The 20,701-nt window shown below is 45.6% G+C and overlaps 1 protein-coding gene across 2 annotated transcripts in view; it reads right to left on the minus strand.

The window, feature by feature from the left end:
- The window catches only part of PAH (phenylalanine hydroxylase), a 35,471-nt gene extending 24,900 nt beyond the window's left edge, over positions 1 to 10,571 (minus strand). Inside the window, exons 1-2 of one of the 2 annotated variants that reach the window (XM_081878965.1) lie at positions 10,210 to 10,571; positions 2,821 to 2,928 (exon numbers count right to left, since the gene is read on the minus strand). In XM_081878965.1, coding sequence (XP_081735091.1) covers positions 2,821 to 2,928; positions 10,210 to 10,212 — 111 coding nt within the window. In that variant the 5' untranslated portion in view covers positions 10,213 to 10,571. Of the gene's footprint in view, positions 1 to 2,820; positions 2,929 to 5,485; positions 5,638 to 10,209 lie in introns of those variants that run through there. The other variant, XM_081878964.1, reaches the window with a different exon arrangement.
- Between the last annotated feature and the right edge of the window lie 10,130 nt (positions 10,572 to 20,701).

The raw sequence follows: 20,701 nt of genomic DNA on the forward strand, positions 1-20,701 counted from the left end.
CTTCTACTGAAGACAACAAAAACACTGCTCTCAAAACCATTTGTTCCTCCCCATTTACTTATAGCATCTGAGGCCCTACACAATTCCGTAACTGAATTTTTAGCAATATGTACTCCACCCATCGGGATGCAGGTGGCGCTGTGGTCTAAACCACACAGCCTAGGGCTTGCCAATCAGAAGGTCGGCGGTTCGAATCCCCGTGACGGGGTGAGCTCCCGTTGTTGATCCCTGCTCCTGCCAACCTAGCAGTTCGAAAGCACATCAAAGTGCAAGTAGATAAATAGGTACCGCTCCGGTGGGAAGGTAAACGGCATTTCCATGCGCTGCTCTGGTTTGCCAGAAGCGGCTTAGTCATGCTGGCCACATGACCTGGAAGCTGTACGCCGGCTCCCTTGGCCAATAAAGCCAGATGAGCGCCGCAACCCCAGAGTCAGTCACGACTGGACCTAATGGTCAGGGGTCCCTTTACCCTTTACCTTTACTCCACCCATCTGTTTCAATCCCTGATGAAAATGCATCACTTTTAACAATGAGTTTATTCCCGCATTCCCCTCATCAGAGTAATGGAAGGGTTAATTTTTATCTGGGCTAAACAGATCTCCTGCAGCAAATGGCTATGCCAGTTGCATCAATATACAAACACCACTCCCCTCCGAAAATGATGTGACCATCCACTCGGTTGCCAAATGTGCAGACGTGACTCTTTGAAGGTAGCTAGGGTAGTTTCACTGACCAAAGTAAATATTGCTTTTTATAAGCACATCCAAAATACTGAGAAAGATAACTGTTTTAAAGTTCTGTTTGCTCAGCAGAAGGGAGAGGAGGCAGAGAAATCTTTGTTAAGAGTTACATATCTGACTTGACTCTATATGTACATTTTGCCCACTGCATATAGCAGGTGTGGGGAACCTTTGGTCCTCCAGATGTTGCTGCACTACAACTCCCATCATCCCTGACCATTGGTCAAGGTTGCTGGAGATGATGGGAGTTGTAGTTCAATTAACATCTGGAGGTTCCCCACACTTGCCAATGCAATTTGGGCAATTAGTCATTGCCTAGCACTAAAGGAGCCGGCAAAAAATCAATTTTTCAACTCAGAACCAACTGCATTTTCTTTTCGGGATGCTTGATAGACAGATGAGTTCTGAGTAAGATGCATCAACTGTGGGGAAACCAGTTCTGCAATTATTACACACACAAACTTTTACTTTGCTGGAAAGGGATTTATGGTTCCCATTCTTCTGGGTAATCATTATTTTTTTCCCAGGTTAACAAACAGAAGTGGTCTTGGGATGTATAACTTTTTCTGCTTGTATTTCCCCTCCATATTTCCCTTTCACTTGCTAGCTAATTTAATTTCCCCCCAGATACAAAACAAGTTGCCAATAGTTTATTACACAACAGTTTCTCTGTTCAGAACTATTCCTCTCAAATGAGCTGCTTTTAAGAGGAGACTCAATGTTCTTTAAAGGAAACAAATGAAACCACAGAGGCTGGGCTTTTAACATGAGATGCTCTCCCCAGTGAGTCATGCCCGGCTCGCCAGCACTGGCATCTTTTTGGCATCAGGTTAATACTTTTCTCTTCTCTTAAGCATCAGATGAAATATGATCCAGCTGTGTCAAGGCTTTGTTAGTGCTCTCTCTGGGTTGCTGATAAGTCTTTTCCTCCTCGCCTGCCCCTGCGTAGGCTGGTTTTATGCTTTTATGCCTTACGTGTTCAATTTTGATAGTGATTTTTGTATGTTTTAAAACAATTTTGTATATTTTAAAACTTGATTGTAAGTCGCTTAGAGACTGTCCTGGGTCACATTACTAGCAATTCAAGAAGAGCTGTTAATAAGGGCTCAATAACACCCTCTGTGGGGAATACAGTTGGTTTTGTGGTTATCCGACTTCCATAAATAGTGTTTCCATCAAGAAAATTTATTTGGGGACACTCCCACCACATGTGCCAGAACTGTATGCAGTATCCCAAGTGTGGTCATTCCATGTACAAAAGCATTATAGTATTGGCAGTTTTATTTTCTGATCATCTCTAACATGGAATTTGACTCCTTTTTTAATAAAAAGAAAGATGTCTCACGCAGGAGTAATCTTTTTATCAAGCTATCCACAGCGACCCTGTGATTGCTGTACTGGTCACTGCCAGTTCCTCTGGTGTAAGTGTGATGTTAGGCCTGTGTTTACTCAAATAAATAACAATTGAATACTAGAAATTGTCTCCAGCAGCACAAGGATCATGAAGTCATTGATTCCTACATTGAAAGGGGGTTGGACTATATGATTCTGCTGATTCTGCTGAGTCTGCTGTCACCTGCATGGTTATTTAAAACACATACAAATTCAATATCAGCAAAGTTTTATACATGATCTTCTGTACTTGGAAGTAGACCCCATACTGAAGATGTTCCTTTCTTCCCAAAGAGAGGGGAAACGGACGGGACCCATGGACATGGCAGCAAGTGCATGGCTGTTACTAAAAACAGCAGCTGTACATCTAATTCCAGCATCTGCAATATCTAGTAGAATTTGCCTTGTGCTGTGACGTCATGGCATTCCACTTTTCTCAGCCAATGATATGAATTGGGAGTGGGGAAATGAAGAATGATATGATGGCATAATGCAAGAGTTTTCCCCAGAGGTTTTTTAACATGCATGCAGTGAATACATGGGGTGTGGGGTGCAGAGGTGGTGTTGTGGTAGCGCTGGACTCAGCAGCTAAGAATAATGCATCAGGATTGCAGTTTTGACAGCCAGATGTTGGTTCTGAAATTTCAGTCGTGTTTCTCTTGCCGTACAGGCTCAGCAAAGCACATACCTCAAATATGCGTAGCACTTTAGCCAACGCTCCAACTTCTTCTTTGAGGGAGAAAATCAAGGAGATTGCATCATTCTGGGCCTTGCTTTCTTCAATGTAGCTGGATTCCTGCATGATACATACGCAAATGTTGACCATAAGTCTTTTCTCATAAACATGTGTTTCAAGAAAAAAGCATGGGACAAACTCAAACCATCTAGGCCAAAGTCTACAGTCTGGAAAGTCTTCTAATAAAAGCCATTCACTACGAACAATCTTGCTAATGAGGAAATGGTGAAGACACAAAGAGATCCAAAAACTGCTGGTTGGTTGCACAATTTTATGAGGAAAATCTTGAATAGATCCATGGAAGTGTTGTTTGCAAATCTAAGCAACCCATGAGGATTTGATTATTATTATTTTTTTACACCAGTTAATTTTATCCCTAGAAGAGCCAAGAATCCATCACTCAGAAGACGCTTTTAACTTCAGCACATTAATTTAGTCCACGGGGGGGGGGGGGGGGAGCTGCTCCTCAAAATAGGCCACAGCTAAACAAAAGAGAACTTCACCTGTAGAAGTCTGCTTGGACACTGAAAATGTCTGAAGAACAGAAACTACTCAGGGCAAATTTATATGTATTAAACATTTATATTCAGAAGTCCCCAAATGTTGGCTTGGCATGATTGTCTCAAACAAACCTGACCTACTCCCTCCTGACTGAGGGAAGGGGAATGGTCTCAACCAATGTCATGCTGAGCTCCAGGACAGCTTAGAACCAGGGGCGACTCACTGCTTCAATAGGTGAATATGACTGAAGAGCATCCGACCTTTATCCAAATTTCCACATCCAGGACAGGATTCTGCTCCCAGGACTCATCCCTCTAGTTGCACTGACCTTCAGAAGTCTCGCTGCTTTCAAGTGCATCCAACAGGCATGAGGCCAAGGCAAGCACTGGGGCAGGCAGTTGCCAGATGAAAAGATATGGTCACCACTGGAAACTTGGCGAGTGTGTTTGTGGAACCCTGCTTACATGCAAAATCTGACATGTAAGTAGGAATAGAAGCACCTTGATTTGAATTCTGACTTTTGTGAGTCTAGAGCACTTGAGTTTGTTGCGGGGGGGGGGGGGTGACAATAATAATAACTGAACAATATTTACTTTGATTGTATGTGGCTCTCATGATGCCTCCATAGTCTCCCCCTCCCTGCCTTCAGACCTGGACAGCAGGCTGAGGGTACCATTTTTTAAGTCTTCCCATTGTTAAAAATAAAACCTGCACACAACTAAGATGGCAACTAACACAATAGGAAGAAATGTGCTAGCTCATTTTGCCAACTGAAAGGCAAAAAGTTTACAAATATATATTATTATTATTATTACTATTATTTGGAGCAGTCCAGAAATTCATCACCCACCTGCAGTCTGAAGTGATACCACCTCATCCTGCTGCACCTTCATTCCATGACAAAATTACAGATTCAGCTGATTCGGAGCAATATAATAGAATCAGCTCCTCCCAGCCTTGATATCTAAATTTTACCTAAAGCATGAGCAATTTTGAGGGTATTCCTCCTCAAGGAACAACTAGGGAATTCAGAGGTGAATAAGATACTGGTAAAATTACTGAGAAGAATTTCACCTACCCCTTCCTTCTACTATTCCTTCTAACTATTATATTGAATTAATTCTTTCCTCATTGAAGCTATTTACTAAAATAATTCTGTGAGACTGGCTACCTTTGGCCAGCTCCACAGAAACAAGTGTACGGACTACAGCCAGCTATGGACACCTGGACTCCTGCAGGAAATAATTGATCTTACGCCTACATTTGCTCACAGCAGATATGTAATACATGGATATCATACACAAGCGAAATTGCATCTTTGAACACCAGTGCATACGCATTTCACCTATACATGCACCTATATATGGGTAGCAACCAGACAGTGATGCTATCAGGGCAAGATTTTGGGGCAGAAATCCAGGACCCCCACTAGACTGAAGGAGCAGGAGGATCCCCAAAAAACAAGGCAGACCAACCACATTTTAAAGTGATGTAATACAACCCAAAGAGGTGAAGAACCCATAAGACCGGTAAGTCTAGAGTCTAAAATTACCCTGCTGCATAACTGCATCCACACATTACATGTTCACCTGAATTTTTCCACTGCAGTCCTAAAGTATATATGGTAACTCCTCTACCCAGTGCTTTTTTTAAAAAAAATGTTTAGGGGTACTCTCATCTTCCTACTCATGTTGAAATACCGCCCTTCAATGAAGCCAAACTTAGATTCATGAAATGTTTAGGGGTATGCGTACCCCTTCATACCCCCAAGGGAAAAAAGCACTGCCTCTACCAATTCAGACTACTAATACCAAGAACCTGTGGCACTCCATATTTGAAATGGGGAAGTGCTGTGCTCATGAGCTCTGCTCCCCAGTCCCATTAAAGTCCACAGAACTGGGCAGCGCTTCCAACTTTCCAATCTGCTTGTGGAACTATGCATCTGACAACAGTTTAATATGCGAAAATTAGCAGGTAAAGCGCCGGACAGAGAAAAAGGGGGTTGCTGAGAATTTCTGCAAAGGTCAAGCCATTGTTGAAGTTATATCGAAGCTGGTCGAAAAGTTATCAGCCCTAAAATCAGAAACTAGTAAAGTGCTTATTATAATGGACTTACCTGAGAGGCATCTCCATTCATATGGTTAAAGAATTTATTATCCATTTCCACCCTCCAGCACTAGTGATCAGGATGTGTCTTACAGGGAGGAAAGATGGGTGACCTTACGGTGTTTGCAGGAACGTCTGAGTATAATGTACACAGATATTTCAAGTTTAGTTTATAATTGAAGGGTCAGCCCTCATCCTTTGATCCTCCCCTTCCCTGGGGTAGGCGGGGCGCTCTGCACACACCCCTGCGCCACCTCCTTCGGGCTCAAGAGGCACACATTGTTTACACGTCCAACGAAAGCCACAAGGCTGGAACACCTTTTAGTGTTGCCATGTGGCTTATGTGTGGACAAATGGAAACAATCAAGAGTCTTCTCATGCGGTTTCGTACTGTCTGCTGTGTTTAAATTCCAGCTCTGAAAAGCTTCTTCTTTTGCCACCCATGTGAGGAGAAAGCAATAACAGAATTTCGACATCTGACAACATGCGATGTTCCCATCCATGCTTAACTTATTTGCCTCTGTCTGTGTGTAATGAAGACTGATGGGAAAGTGACATCATTGCCTCATCCGTTGCCTCTTTATAATTTTGTATTGCTGTGGACAGAGTTTGCCCATGTAGATATAGGACTGTTGTGTCTAAAGGGAGTTTTAATGGGTTGAATCCGTTTAACAAATGTTTAAGGGAAAGGCAACTTAAGGAGGCAGAAAAGGGCATTAATAGGTTCCTATACTTTAAACGGGACGCGGGTGGCGCTGTGGTCTAAACCACAGAGCCTAGGGCTTGCCGATCAGAAGGTTGGCGGTTCAAATCCCTGCCACGGGGTGAGCTCCCCTTGCTCAGTCCCTGCTCCTGCCAACCTAGCAGTTCGAAAGCACATCAGTGTGCAAGTAGATAAATAGGAACCGCTCTGGTGGGAAGGTAAACGGCTTTTCCGTGCGCTGCTCTGGTTCGCCAGAAGCGGCTTAGTCATGCTGGCCACATGACCCAGAAGCTGTATGCCGGCTCCCTCGGCCACTAAAGCGAGATGAGCGCCACAACCCCAGGGTCGTCCATGACTGGACCTAATGGTCAGGGGTCCCTTTACCTTTATGCTTTAAATAAAAACCACTAAGGACAATGTATTTAGTGGGAGGGCCAAAGCTCATCTACTCTGCATGCAAAAAGCCATTGGTTCAATCCTTGGCATCTCTAGGTATTACTGGGAGTGAGTCCTTTCTGTAACCCATGTGAAATATTCCGGGATCTTAAAAGGATCACTAATCTTACCCATCCACAGCACTGCTCCTAGTCCTGGGTCAGAAGTATTTTAATGGAGGAGCTACCAATAGATGCCAGAGGTTGACGCCGGCTTGACATTTTCAAAGTGGTGCCCCCACCACTGGATTCCTTTTGGTACCAAGGCTGACAATTATTTGGTGCCAGCTGAGCCCTTTTGGAATATAAATAAATAAATTCCCAGCCCTTTTTATTTCTAGTTTTTTTTATCCTGTCCTGGCGTTTGTTGTCTGTGATGCTCACCTGCGATGTAAATCACTCTGCGGACCCTACTGGACTGAAGAGGCAAGGTATTAAAGTCTAAGTGAATAGCAGTCTCTCCTTTTGCTTCATCCTCCTCCCGCTGAGCATTCTCTGTGAGTTGCCTCCAAGGCCTTTTAACATCCCAGTTCCATGTTGAGGGAGGCACAGATTTGCTTCAAGGCATGGGGTGTGTGGCTGATGTTTCCATGCCCAATTCCCTGCATTCGCAGAAGTGAGGGTGAAGGACAGTCTGGCTCTGTTGTCACCGGCCATGGGACAGAGGGCTGAGCCAGGATATTTTTCTGCCTCAGATGGAACAGCAAATGTCACGCTGCTTAAAGTTTTATCTTTCATTCGAGCAGTAAACATTTTTTGTTAAATAAATACCGTATTTTTTGCTCTATGACTCACTTTTTCCCTCCTAAAAAGTAAGGGGAGATGTGTGTGCATCTTATGGAGCGAATGCAGGCTGCGCAGCTATCCCAGAAGCCAGAACAGCAAGAGGGATCGCTGCTTTTGCTGCACAGCGATCCCTCTTGCTGTTCTGGCTTCTGGGATTCAGAATATTTTTTTTCTTGTTTTCCTCATCCAAAAACTAGGTGCGTCTTATGGTCTGGTGCATCTTATAGAGCAAAAAATGTGGTAAATACTCCCTCTCTCAGTTCAAAGCACAGAGCACCCCAGGCTGACCAAGTCATTTTGACGCCTGAGGCAGAAAGTTCCACAAATCCACTCCCCCTTTACGCTGTGGGAAGGTGCTCCTCCTGCCCATCGTAATTCCAATGTCGGAGGCTCCGCCTTCTAGCCCACTTCCCAGGTGGCAAAGGATGTCCCTGGAATGAGCTTGCCACCCAGGAAGTGGATTCAGCCTGCTTTCACCACTGGCCAATTGTGAGCAGGCTTGGGGGCAGACCACTCCAGGGGGCGGACACGGCTGGCCCTGTTGGCTTTGTTCGGGCCTGCTCCCAAGGGATTTAAAGAGGGTTCATGGCTGGCCTTGGCAGCCACTGTCGCTGGATCACACATCCGCCCTCTCAACTTTTCAGGTGGGTTGCATTGAACAGCCTTGCTATGGACCTTGTCAGTCACCATATTCGGGACCAGGCTGGAATTTTCCCATATGGCTAATTGGCTCCTCCCATCTGATTTTCACCATCCTCATAGCAATCATCACAACTTTGGCGGTTTGGGCATTGGGTAGGCATAGTCTTGGACTGCCTGCCCCTCCTGAAAATGGGGTATCCTATTAAAGGGATCCAGGGGAGATGCTTCTGTCGGGATGCCCAGGTTGGGCCTAGGACCACAGCACTGTCCAAGTGCAACCCAGAGGGGGAGCTACTCTTTGATGCAGGTCAAGAACTTCCTCTCTTCCAGATGGCCCTATATTAAGTACTTCCGGCAAGTGGGCTGTTATGGTTTGTTCTCTCCCACAAACACAAGATGACTCTGGCTGTTAATTATTTCAGATTTATTGCTAAAACAACAAACTAGGACAGAGCTCCTCTACCCATTGTCCTCCCCAGAAGATGGAGCTCCTCCCCCTTCCCCAACATGGAAACCCCCACCCTCTCTTCCGGTATCTTTCGTTTGTCTCGGCCACTTTTGAGATCCTACGAGATTTGGGAAAGAATGTTTCCTGCATTCCAACATCTGGCTCACTTTTGGAACTCTTACACAGCTGCCTGTCACTTTGGCTCTGTTTTTCTCCTCCCCTTTGTTCCGAGCTCAGTTTACACCTGCTCTCCCTTTCCTCTCTGCCTTCAGCTGCTAACTGTTCTCTCCCTATGCCTGCTTCTTCTCCTCCTGTGAGCATCTGAGCTTCGCTGACACGGGCTGGAAGGAGTGTGGTCTACCCAATGCCTATGCCAAACCTCTTACATCTGTAGTCAATAAAGTTGTCTATCAAAATAAAAGACTGTTTATGTATGCAATGACGGCAGCAAGGATGCTTCTGGCCCATAGATGGAAAGAAGGAGAAGTACCAACCAGAGAAGAATGGCAGACCAAGCTGATGGAATATGTGGAAATGGCAAGACTGATGGCAGGAAGACCAAGTATTTTTAAAAGACTGGAATAACTTTTTAATATATTTGAAAGACCACTGTAAACAGTTGAAATCATCGGCAAGAACACAATGACACTTGTAAAGTAACATGAACTTTGGTTACCATGATTACATAATAGATGGATTACATTAAAAGGTGCAGGAATAACTTTTAGAAATGGAACTCATGGAGGGAAGGAAGGAGGTCTGAAGGTTTGAAAGAACCTCTTTGTTTTTATTTTTTGGAATGGTTATTTTCGCTGTATTATGCAAAATTAATAAAAAATTATATATATAAGAAAAGTTGTGCCCTGGCCCAAATTTGAACTTGCCATGTCTCATTATTTAGATGGTCTGTTGGGCAGGGGACGCCTAGGCATGCAAGTGCCTTTCCCTGAGAGTACAAAATCCACAATAATAAATTAAATAACTAACCATTGGTTGCCCTTACATAACACTCCAAAGGCACTGCCTCACTCTGCCTAATGGGAGGGCCAGTGCTGGCTTCTGGGAGATCACACACACCCCGCCCTCCCAGGAAGAACACCAGTGAGGGTTTTGGCTATTTTTATTGGTAGTATTTAACAAACTTGGATTTTGTTTTTCAAGAAAAATAAAATTATTTACAGAGCGTATTATTAACTGCATATCAAGCGTACAATAAAATACAATTCAAGACCATATAAAACACCAACAAATGAATTAATACATTCAAAACACTATTTCCAGATGTTATTGGAAGCCAAGAGGACCAACACTAATCCAGCATTAAAATGATCAAAATCAGGCAAAAATTGGAGAGTTCTGAATCTCAGATCAAACTAGTTACTAAAGGCTGTGGTACAGAGGTGGGTCTTTAAGGCCTGTTTGAAACCCACAGGAAACGAGACACATTTAGTGGAACTGCATCCCACACTCGTGGGTTACTCCACAGCCCGGAGCAGGGAGCCAACTCCCTCACTACCCTTCAGAATGAACTCTGCTGCAAAGGTCAATTGCCCTAGAGGGCAATAGCTAGCTTGGACGTGTGCCTTCTTTAAAAGGAAACTTCAATTTCTTTTAGTTTTTTCTTTTTAAAAAAGTTTTGAAACATTAAATATTGTGCAACCTTCCCAGACCCTTTAGGATGAAGCAAGATCTCAAGCAAGCAAAACATTATAGCTACTCACCATACTGGTTCAAACACTCCCTTTCCCCCCAGAAATTTTATGGCTGATGTCAGACAACCTGATGCAATAGGCACACAAGGCATTCACTTTGCAAGAGGCTCTGATTGGCAGCAGCAGGGGGACTGGCTTTCAGCGACGTTGCCAGCAGTGTAAACAGAACGGTTAGCACATCAAGCATTAACTCTCCTGTGGGGAAAGTCTGCCCCATGAAAGTTTCATCCTTTTTATCATCTACAAGCACAAACTCCAAAGCATATTAGTAACCACATTGAATGAGGTCCATGTAGAACAGCCACAGTACAAAATAGGCCCTACGTGTTATGACAAGCAACATTTCTTTTAAGCATGCTCACACTGACTGGTTTTATTTTGAATAAATGCCATGGGCTCCCAGTCCTATGGGAAAGGGCCCTAACTCAGTGGTTGAGCATAAATTCCCCATCGAGGACTGAGACCTCCTGATGACTGAAGATCCAGATGAATAGGTAGAGCCCCCTGACACCATCACTGAAGATGCTCCCTAGGTCTGCCTTCAGGAAGGACCCTTGGGGTGGGCTCCTGACCCACCACTGGCAGTGGAATCCCTGACCAAGTCACCCCTGTTTCTCCCTTAAGAGCATCAGCATTAGAAGATCCAAGGCAGCTGGTCAACGATGGTGTGCACACTTGGGAGGCCAATATCACCACGCATGACTCTAGACTAGAGGAATAGCATTCTTCATGAGATAGGCCTCTTTGGACAGACTTCAGCACCTGCAGCTGGTGTGTGGCATATTCTAGCAGGCCAGACGATATTAATCTACCAGCTGCTGGAACAATATATCCCATTCCGCTTCCTACCTCTTTTGCCCTGCCCAGCTTTCTATGAGATCTTAGTTCCTGCCCCCTGAGCTCTTGCTTGTTGTGTTGCATCTGATCTCTCCAGCCTGACCTTGGCAGAGGCAGAGGGTGATCCTTCATCCCCAATTGTTATTGCTTCCCACCGGAGAAAATATCATAAGTGTCACCTCCACCCCACAACTTCCAAATCATGGGAAACACTGATCTCCCATGTAACATGTAGTTTGAGTCTGAGATAGTGGGCTTAAAGCAGGGGTCAGCAAACTTTTTCAGCAGGGGGCCTGTCCACTGTCCCTCAGACCTTGTAGGGGGCCGGACTGTATTTTTTTTTGGGGGGGGGAGAACGAATTCCTATGCCCCAGAAGTAACCCAGAGATGCATTTTAAATAAAAGCACACACTCTACTCATGTAAAAACACCAGGCAGGCCCCACAAATAACCCAGAGATGCATTTTAAATAAAAGGACACATTCTACTCATGTAAAAACACGCTGATTCCCGGACCGTCTGCGGGCCGGATTGAGATGGCGATTGGGCCGGATCCGGGCCCTAGTTTGCCTTGTTGTTGTTGTTGTTTAGTTGTTTAGTCGTGTCCGACTCTTCGTGACCCCATGGACCAGAGCACGCCAGGCACTCCTGTCTTCCACCGCCTCCCGCAGTTTGGCTTCCAGCACCATAACTTTTATATGCCTGTTGTCTTTGTCCATGGAGTTTTCTTGGCAGGGATACTGGAGTGGCTTGCCGGTTCCTGCTCCAGGTGGATCACGTTTGGTCAAAACTCTCCACTATGACCTGTCCATCTTAGGTGGTCCTGCACAGCATAGCTCATAGCTTCTCTGAGTTATTCAAGACCCTTCGCCACGGCAAGGCAGTGATCCATGAAGGAGTTAGTTTGCCTACCCATGGCTGTGAAGGGAGACAGTTTGTGTTCTACTTCCTAATATGATCACTGGCCAGTAGATGGTGATCTTTCCATGTGAGATTATGGACTTCCTGTTTCTGTCCCGTCCCCCCTCTTGCTTCTTAACACACAGCAATAAAAGGGAGAAAGGGTAGGTAGGTCCAACTTAATTAAGGTAAGGCAGTTTCTACAAAGAACCCCATCTCCTGTGCACCTGAATCAGCACCTGCCACTTGCTTCACTCCAGTTAATTGAGTCAGTAAGCGGAGATACTATTTCCTAGCAACACCCAAGCGCTGCCACTCCCCAGGAATTTTGGTCGATGCACAAACGATTTTGCCGTCTTTTTACCACTTTGCCAAACTTTTGTTCAAAGGAGTATAATCACATTATAAAATGCTGAGCCAAAATGAGCAACCTTTTTTTTCTTTTATGAACCTCTTCCACTTCTGAAAGAAAAAAAAAAGACACACACTGTTGACATTTTTGGACAAAGTGTTCACAATGGGGCGTTCGCAACAGGGCAAATGTTGGGAAGGAGAGGGAGCATGCACCCACATGTGGATGGGAGTCAATATGCACCACACTATCGTATCAACAGAATGTGCATTTGGTTGCACATCCTCACTGACATTCTGCCACAACTAGAGACACAGGAAACTGCCTTAGATTGATCCAGACCATTCGTCCATCAAGTTAGTACTGTTTATGCTAGTAGCAAACGTCTTTCTCAGTCCTCCATTAAGATGCTGGGGATTAGATTGAAGATGTTTTGCCTGCTAAGCATGTGCTCTACCACTGGGCTATGACACCACTCCAATTTACTCATGACTGAAGCTGTATCAGGATTTAAAAAAACAAAAAACCTTGCATGCAGTATTGGTGGGCAGGCAATGATATTTCCACACTGAGATTCTGAGTCAGGAAAATAAGAAAGCTAAATTTAAAGAAAATGCATGCTCGATAGGAAAGATCTTAGTTCTAACTTAGGCAGAGGTTCAAAGAGCCATTCTTCTTAGAAAAAGAGATGAACAAAGATGTCTTGTCTTCCAAGGAAATACGAAAAGTGATCAGCCACCCAGAGTATCAGTACAACACCCGGGGGAAGGCCAGCACAGGTTAAAGGACAGTATGGGAAGCTTGGAGGTTTCTCCGCCTACTCTTTCCCATCAGCCTCCAATGCAAGCTGAATAGCACCCCAACACTTCCATGTTCCCCCTTTTCTCCCCAAATGACCAGAAGCACACTTGACTCCATTTTCTACTATAAAAGCACTTGATCAGAAATTAGTTGCAACTCAAGTCCTTTCAGTAAAGTGAATATAAAGTTCTTTGTTTTGGTTTTTTATTTGTTTTTATTAAAGGATTTTCATAGTTAACAAGCGTACATACAAGGTCTCTGTTTTCAATTCATAGGGTCCTTTATACAGGTCAGTTACATTCGGTGTGATACACTGCTATCTCAGACATTGTGAGGTTGTAGGGGAGAGAAAGAAGGGGTAGTGATTTTTCATTCTTTTGCTTAGTGTATGTGCAGAGTTTCTGTGTGCAGAGTTTTCTGCGAACGCCCCATTGTGAGTTGCCAAGTATAGGTTCCTTATTTATCTGTTTGTTTTTGTTTTGTTGAGAGCCATCCAAGACAGGATCCTGAGTGCCTTCTACTTCACCTCCCTTGTAAGACCAGCTTTGGCTGGTGTTGCCAAGTAGACACAATTTTTTAATCAACATTCTGCCTCTTTAACAGAGATTTACAATAGGTGGGTATTTCCTGGGCATGGGAGCTAAATCTTATCACCTGCTAACTGCTGCAGATCAAATTGCAGCTCAGGAGATAGTAACAAGGCCAGATCAAAAACAGGCCAACTCATTTTACATTTTTTAATCGAAAGCTGTGGTGTCACTGCCAACGGCCACCTGTGCTGAGAATGTCAGTAAGGAAGTTTAAAATCTGACATAAGGGAGAGTTGCTTTTCCATTTTCCTGCCTCACCTTAGAGCCTCAAACCTGTATGTAGATGGATCAGTAGTCAGCTGTGGGCCAGCTTACAGCCTATGGGAATATCAGTGTTTCTTCACTAATGTCATAGGCCACCTGACAAGACCAAGCTGACATGGACAGCTTGTCACCAGCAGGCAGGCTATTTCCCAGCATGACCATTTGCTCCATAGCTTCTCCTAAGAACATTTAAAGAGCCCTGCAGGATCGGACCAAAAGCCTATCCAGTCTCGCATTTGCTTCCCACAGTGACCAAGCAGATGCTTCTGGGAAGCTCTCAAGCAGGACATGAACACGGCAGCCCTCTCCCACTGTTCCCCAAAAACTGATATTTAGTGTTATGCTGATGATGATCCAACAAGAAGCATCTACAATTCTATGATTCCATGATCATGGCAGTAGGCCCCCTTTCTTGATGCTTAATTCTTGGGGATTTGGAAGGTTCTACTCCGGGGAAAGAGGGCTCCACTCCTTCCTCTCCTCCTCCTTTCAAACATAAAGGCCAGATCAAGACAGGGATTGAGAACCTCAAAGATGGGGAACCATCTACCTGCCCTCAGGAAACACCTTCTTCCTAGGCCACACCCCTACTGTGTCCTTGAACGCTTGCCTGGGTGGGGAGAAGAAAGTACCGGTAATGCAAAAAGCAGCCTGGTGCATAAAGTCAGGATCCACATTTGTTGCTCTGGCCACTTTGACTCTGGCCCCATCCGCCACTGCCATATGGCCCCCAGAAGGCTATTCAAAAGACTTTGGACTCTCAGATTTTGGCAGTACCCTGTGCAACACTAAAATTTTGTGTCCCTGCCTCTTGTGCTCTCTTCTACAGCATTGTTTTTGCTCCCCTGCAGGACAGCACCAGTTGCGCTCTGCTCTTGCCCACAGAGGTCAGTCAGAAGCCTATGGGAAACACACAGTGAGGGCCTCCACCCCAATATCTGCCAGAGACTGGGGTTCACAGGTATGGGCTGCATTCAAAACAGCGTATGTGGATGTTCCGTCAGCACAAAGATTTCAGCTTGCACAACACAATGCCACACACACCCTTCCTCCCATGCACTCCCCAAATCTGTTCTAGGGGTTCCACCAACCCTCCAGAGCAGGGGGCAGGGGGCACACATTGGGCAAGGAGGAAGGGAGTTCCACTGAGAAACAGTAAATCTGTGCACTAATGGAACAAGTGCATTTGATCCTGCCCTATCTTGCCTCTAACCATGCCTCTAAACATACACAGCCACCCTGACCAGTACCCATAGCATGAAGCTCTCTACTCCCATTTTAAAGCCATCTAAACTGGTGGCCATGACCCCCAAATAGGACAACCAAATTACACGGTTTAACTGTGCGTTGTGTGAATAAGTACGGTACTTCTTGCTGTGTATGTCCTGGAATGCCCACCATTCACTTTTGTTAGATGATTCCAGGTTCTAGTACTACCAAGGAGGAAAAAAATCACTCTTTTATCAACTGTCCCCAGACTGTGCGTAGTTTTATACAACTCTTGACAAGTCCTTCCTTCCTTCACTCCACCCCAGTGATAGACCACATGCTGTGCATGCGTAAGATCCCAGGTCAGGCTCAATCACCCTGTACCTCCAGGTAGGACTGGGAATCACAGAATCATACAGTGGGGAGGTTCCCTAAGGCTACCTGTAGTGCAACCCCCTGCAATGCAACCATGCCCAAAACTCTGGAAAGCTGCTGTAAGTGTTGGCAATACTGGTCAGACATGGTATAAAACAACTTCCCATGTTCCAAAACCAAAGGAGAGGAACCCATGGCCATCTCAATATAGTCAGATCTACAATTCCCATCTCCCTTGACCATTGGCCACACATGTTGAGGCAGATGGCGGCCGGGAGTCCAAATCCCTTCAGTTTCTCACCCCCGTTCCTAGCTTTTCAGGAAGTCTGATCTGGAAAAAAGCCTGCCAATGCTAATAGAGGAGTGGGTGAGCTTTGAATTCGGGCTGGAGACATTTAAGAAACCAGCACCCTTGCTTTCCAGGTGCAAGGCAAGGAAGAAAGCTCCCAAACTCTGCAGATTGAGTTATCCTATTTAGACTAATATTCCAGCATCACAGTGCAAGTCACACTTTGCCCGCGTTGCAGGGAAGCAAGCAACACAGCTGCGGACGGTGCATGGGCACAATTTGATTTCTTATTATATTTGACTTATTGGGCCACAGGAAATTGCACACGTCTGAATAGAGGGGGAAAGTCTGCTTCTTGGAGTCTGTGAATACCAGAAAGAAAATGTGCTTTTTGCCCAGTGGATCTGCACGCCCAGCCGTCCGATTTCCCTAGCAAACCTGGCTGGGAATCCCTCGACTTGCTTCCTCGGGCCGAGCTCCCATTGCCGTCCGTGCAGCAAGGAGCCTCGCCGCCTTGGCCGCTGATGGACGCGGGACACGTGGCCGCACAATGGGGACACACGACTGACCTCAGCCAAGTCGGCAAACTGCCCCCGACCTGATCCCGGCGTCCTTTGCGCGGGGAAGGTTGCTGGGGGGGGAGTAGAAAGGGGAGGGGCGAGTTTTCAGAGACAACCCCCCCATACTCCCCCCCATTGCCTTTTGCTGTCGAGACGTGGGCTGCATCTGCGACGCAGGCTGTTCAATTTAGAGTTGCAATAGTGACAGCTGCCGAGGAACGCGGTTTGATCCAGAAGTCGACGTTTGCAAACGGCTCTCTGCAGCGCGTTCACTCCACTTCTCATTTCATATGTTGCAAAAAGGAGCGAGGGATGGGAGCTTTGAATATCTCTATCCCGCTCTCCTCCTGTTAAATGCAACAAACCTGTCACTTCGGGTTAGTTTGAGACCCGAGGCCGCTGATTAGCATGAGCTGTAGCTAATATGCTTAAGGCTCCCTAATTATTTATTATGCCCTTAATGGCTTGGGGGGGGGAAGCATCGTAACGACGTCCTTTTTAATTAATTTTTTTTAAAGAATAATGGTAAATGAACAAAAAGAGTCTCGAAAACAACGGCGACGATTGATTTAGGGCTGGTCCACAGAGGGGGGAGGGAGTGATTGTCCTTCGTGGCCGGACGGAGGTCAATGTCACGGTCAGCCGATTTGGAAAGTGAAAACTCGGAAAGAGTGAAATACTGACCTCGCTGAAGTCCCAAGTGTGTCTGTGTGTCTGTGTGTGTTGGAGGGGCGGGAGATCCGACTGGCCATCGTTTCCTCCCCTCCTTCCGCCGCCCCCCCCCCCCAAAAAAGACGGAGTTTCAGCCCTGAAGGGAAACTTTGAATCAGAAAAACAAATGCAATACTCCAATTTAGAGTTACTGGTGTGTGGGTTTTTGTTGTTGTTTAGTTTAATTTAAACACACAAACTTTAGGCATTCCTTTCTGCAGAAGTTCCGCGTCTCTTCTCATTTTGGAGGAAATCTCAAACAATTTCCGTCTCTTTCCCCTTAATTCACAACATTTCAGCATCCAGAGTTATAGTCAGAAAACCGTTGTTGTTTTTTTAAAGTTAACTTCTCTGTGCTCTCCCCCTCCCCCTCCCCCCCTCTCCCTTTTCAAACTCCTTTTCTCTCTCCAGCTCTCTTTATCTTCCTGCGGGTTGTGCCAACTATTTATTTATCTTTATTATTCCTTCTCCTTTCTTTTCTTCGCATTCCTTCTTTTCTCCCTCTCTCCCTGTGCCTGGACAGTGTGATCCTTAGCTTGTTACCACCCACTGCACGCTCCCTCTCTCTGCTGTTGCCGAGGTGTTTCTATACAAACTTCAGCGTCCAGTTGTCATATTAATTATTACACGGAGTAATGACTGAAATCGTCAAAATAAGAGGGAGACCTGAGCAGATTCCTCCCCACCCCACCCCCTCCGCCTCCTCTTTCTCCTCCTCCTTTTTTCCTGCCTCCTCAAAGATTCAGCAAAAGACCCTTTGCAGCACAAAGCGCTAATTGGGCTCCAGCAAATACCCTGACAAGGCATGGAAGATAGGGTTCATAAAGCCCCACAATTGTGAAGGGGGGAAAGATCCCTGAATAGACCCCACGCTTCTTTTCTAAACTCTCTTGCTGAGCAAAAAATGGACTGATTCTTGAATACTGGACTGATCTTGAATGCTATACCCAGCAGAGAGAGAGAGAGAGATGGAAATTGTAAGGGTGCCCCCCTCCTCCTTCCCCCGCCCTCCCAGCTATTCATGTCTTCTATGCGGAGAATAAGCTGGTTTTTTGTTTTGTTTTTTGTTTACTATGAAAGACCTTTTACTTTATTTTCGCTCTTAGAGATGGAAGGTTTGGGGAGGGGGAGGCAGAGACATGTGCCTAAGACCCTAAGCTAGCTTGCCTACTGTAACAAAACAGAGTGTAACAAATCGGACCCTCCTTTCTCCCTCCTCCCCAAAAAAGTTCCAAATGTATTGGGTCTTTTGAAGAACTAGGTAGAATTAATGACTTTCGTTATGCTTCTCGAAAGGACCGGCATTTTATCATCGCGCATGCGGGGGAAAGCTTTAAAGCAAGGTTGTTTTTTAAGCAGAGGAAAGTTTTTTAAAAAGAAAAATGGAGAGGGTAGTGGGGGGACGTCAAAAGACCCCAGGCCTGTGGCTGCATGCAATTCACACCCAGAAAACAAGGGCAAAATAATGACGGGAGTTTCTTGAAGGGGAGCAGAAAAGGAATATTTATTATTATGGGGAAATTGAGGACTCTTAACTGCAGGTGCAGAGCTAGTGAAAGGAGGCTGTGTGAGAGAGAGAAATCGCATTTGGTACCTATAACTCTTCACTTCAATAGCTATTTTATTCCGATCAGTAATTTGAGAAGAAAGCCTGATAACAAAACTAATTCAGAAGCTGTGTGTGTGTGTGTGTGTGTGTGTGTGTGAGAGAGAGAGAGAGAGAGAGAGAGAGAGAGAGAGAGAGAGAGAGAATGGCATCATATAGATATGATGCCCTTGTGTATCATAAGCAAAGCCTACAGGAGATCTGGAGCAATGTAGAAGTTTAGAAACCTTACCTGGCTGATAAAACTAATGTTCCATTTTCTCCAGGAACAAAACATCCCTGCGTAGACCTGCCCCCCTTTATGGTCATGCAGGGGAGGCATGGACCTACTGGGTCCCATGCACCACTGGCTTGATGTTTCTTGCCTTTTTAGACACTTTCATTTCTGGCACGGACAGAAACCTGAAGCTCCCCAGCTGTTATTGGATTCCAGCTCCTCTCAACTAGCATGGCCAATGGGCCAAGGATGATGATAGTCTAGGAACGCAGAAAGCTGCCATTCTGAGTTAAATTGTTGATCCATCTCACTTAGTATTGCCTACACTGACTGGCAGTGGTTCTCAGAAGTGGATTTAGGGGAGCACGACTGGTTCGGTCACACCGGGCACTGAGTGGGGCAGGGGATGCCACACCTATGATTTAGAACGGAGCACAAGGAGTGGGCGCCATTCTCCTCCCTGTTGAGTTCTAACAGGGCTGAGGTCTTCGTTTTCAGACTATGGAAAAGGAAGAAGCTGACAGTCAGTGCCACACACACACACCTGGCCTGGACTAAGTAAGAAGGCAGGTGGGTGGCTGGGTGGCTGAGGACGGAATGAGTTTCATGGGGCCTCCACCGATCAAACATCATGTGGCCCAGGTTAGCTGTCCCTGCCATGAAAAGCTGGGCTTGAAACACCTTCTCAATCAGAGATGACCATTCTGGGCAAGACAGGTGTGTTGTGAGATGCTTTGTTTCCAAATATTTGGGAAATAACACCCCCCCCCACCTAATCACACATGCATTTATGGGGCATATTTACAAAGTTGTCTGCCTATGGTCAGTAGGTTGTGAGAATCTCTCCTCAGTTGCCTCGTTTGAGCAGAGGCTATTGACAGGCATGCAATGGACTAAGTGGACTTTTCTACCAACTCATTGTTGTATACAACTATTTCAAGGTGAGTCATTGGAATGCACTTTGGGTTTTATTTCACTGCACATCTAAGTCTGGAATATATATTAGGGATTATTGAGCCTTAGAGCCACCCTACATGTGGACACAATAGGCCTCTGGTCGGATCTCCCAACTTCTTTGCTTTGACTTAAATTTCCTTGATGGGCTTTACCAATTTACTCAAGCTGCAGTGAAGTGAGGTGGATGCTATGGGCCTCTGTGCTGTTTTCTTGATCTAAAATTGCCCCCTGAAGCTGATGGGGGCATAAAAACGCAGCACCGGTCTAAGTGCTTTCAGCAGCATCAATATTCTCATGTTAAAAATAAGAGCTAGCCAAGATGTCTGGTTGAAGAGGCTCCTAGAAATATAATGCTGGTACCCAGGGCTGTTGACATTTGACAACAGGGATGGAGCATCTTTTTTGGTCCAAAGGCTGCAGACCCTCATAGGAAACCTTCCAGGGGCTGCATGCCATTTATGGGTGGGGCAAGCATAGGGGCGGACTTTGCTAATCTTTCATTATATGGCGAGGCCAAAATTTGGCATTCCCAAAGAAACTTCTCAGTTATGGATCTTCTCAATTTTGTGCCCCCTCGGCTTGGAGCCCTGTGCAGGGGAACTGCCTGCATCGCCCTAAATCCAGCACTGGGGTTGGAGTAAAAAGGGTCTAGGGAAAGAGGCTTCACCTTTCTCCATCCAGGAAAGGAAGAAGCATTATGACAAAAGTCCTTGAGGAGGCACCAGGCAAAAGCACTTGAGAGGAGCACGACCAGGGCTGGCGAGGGGCATGGCCTGGCACTCAGGACCAGGCAGAGATCCCTGGAGGGCTGCATTTTAAACAGCCATATGCAG

This window comes from Podarcis erhardii (genome assembly GCF_964252035.2).
Source record: "Podarcis erhardii genome assembly, chromosome: 10".
In the NCBI taxonomy this organism is placed as follows: domain Eukaryota; kingdom Metazoa; phylum Chordata; class Lepidosauria; order Squamata; family Lacertidae; genus Podarcis; species Podarcis erhardii.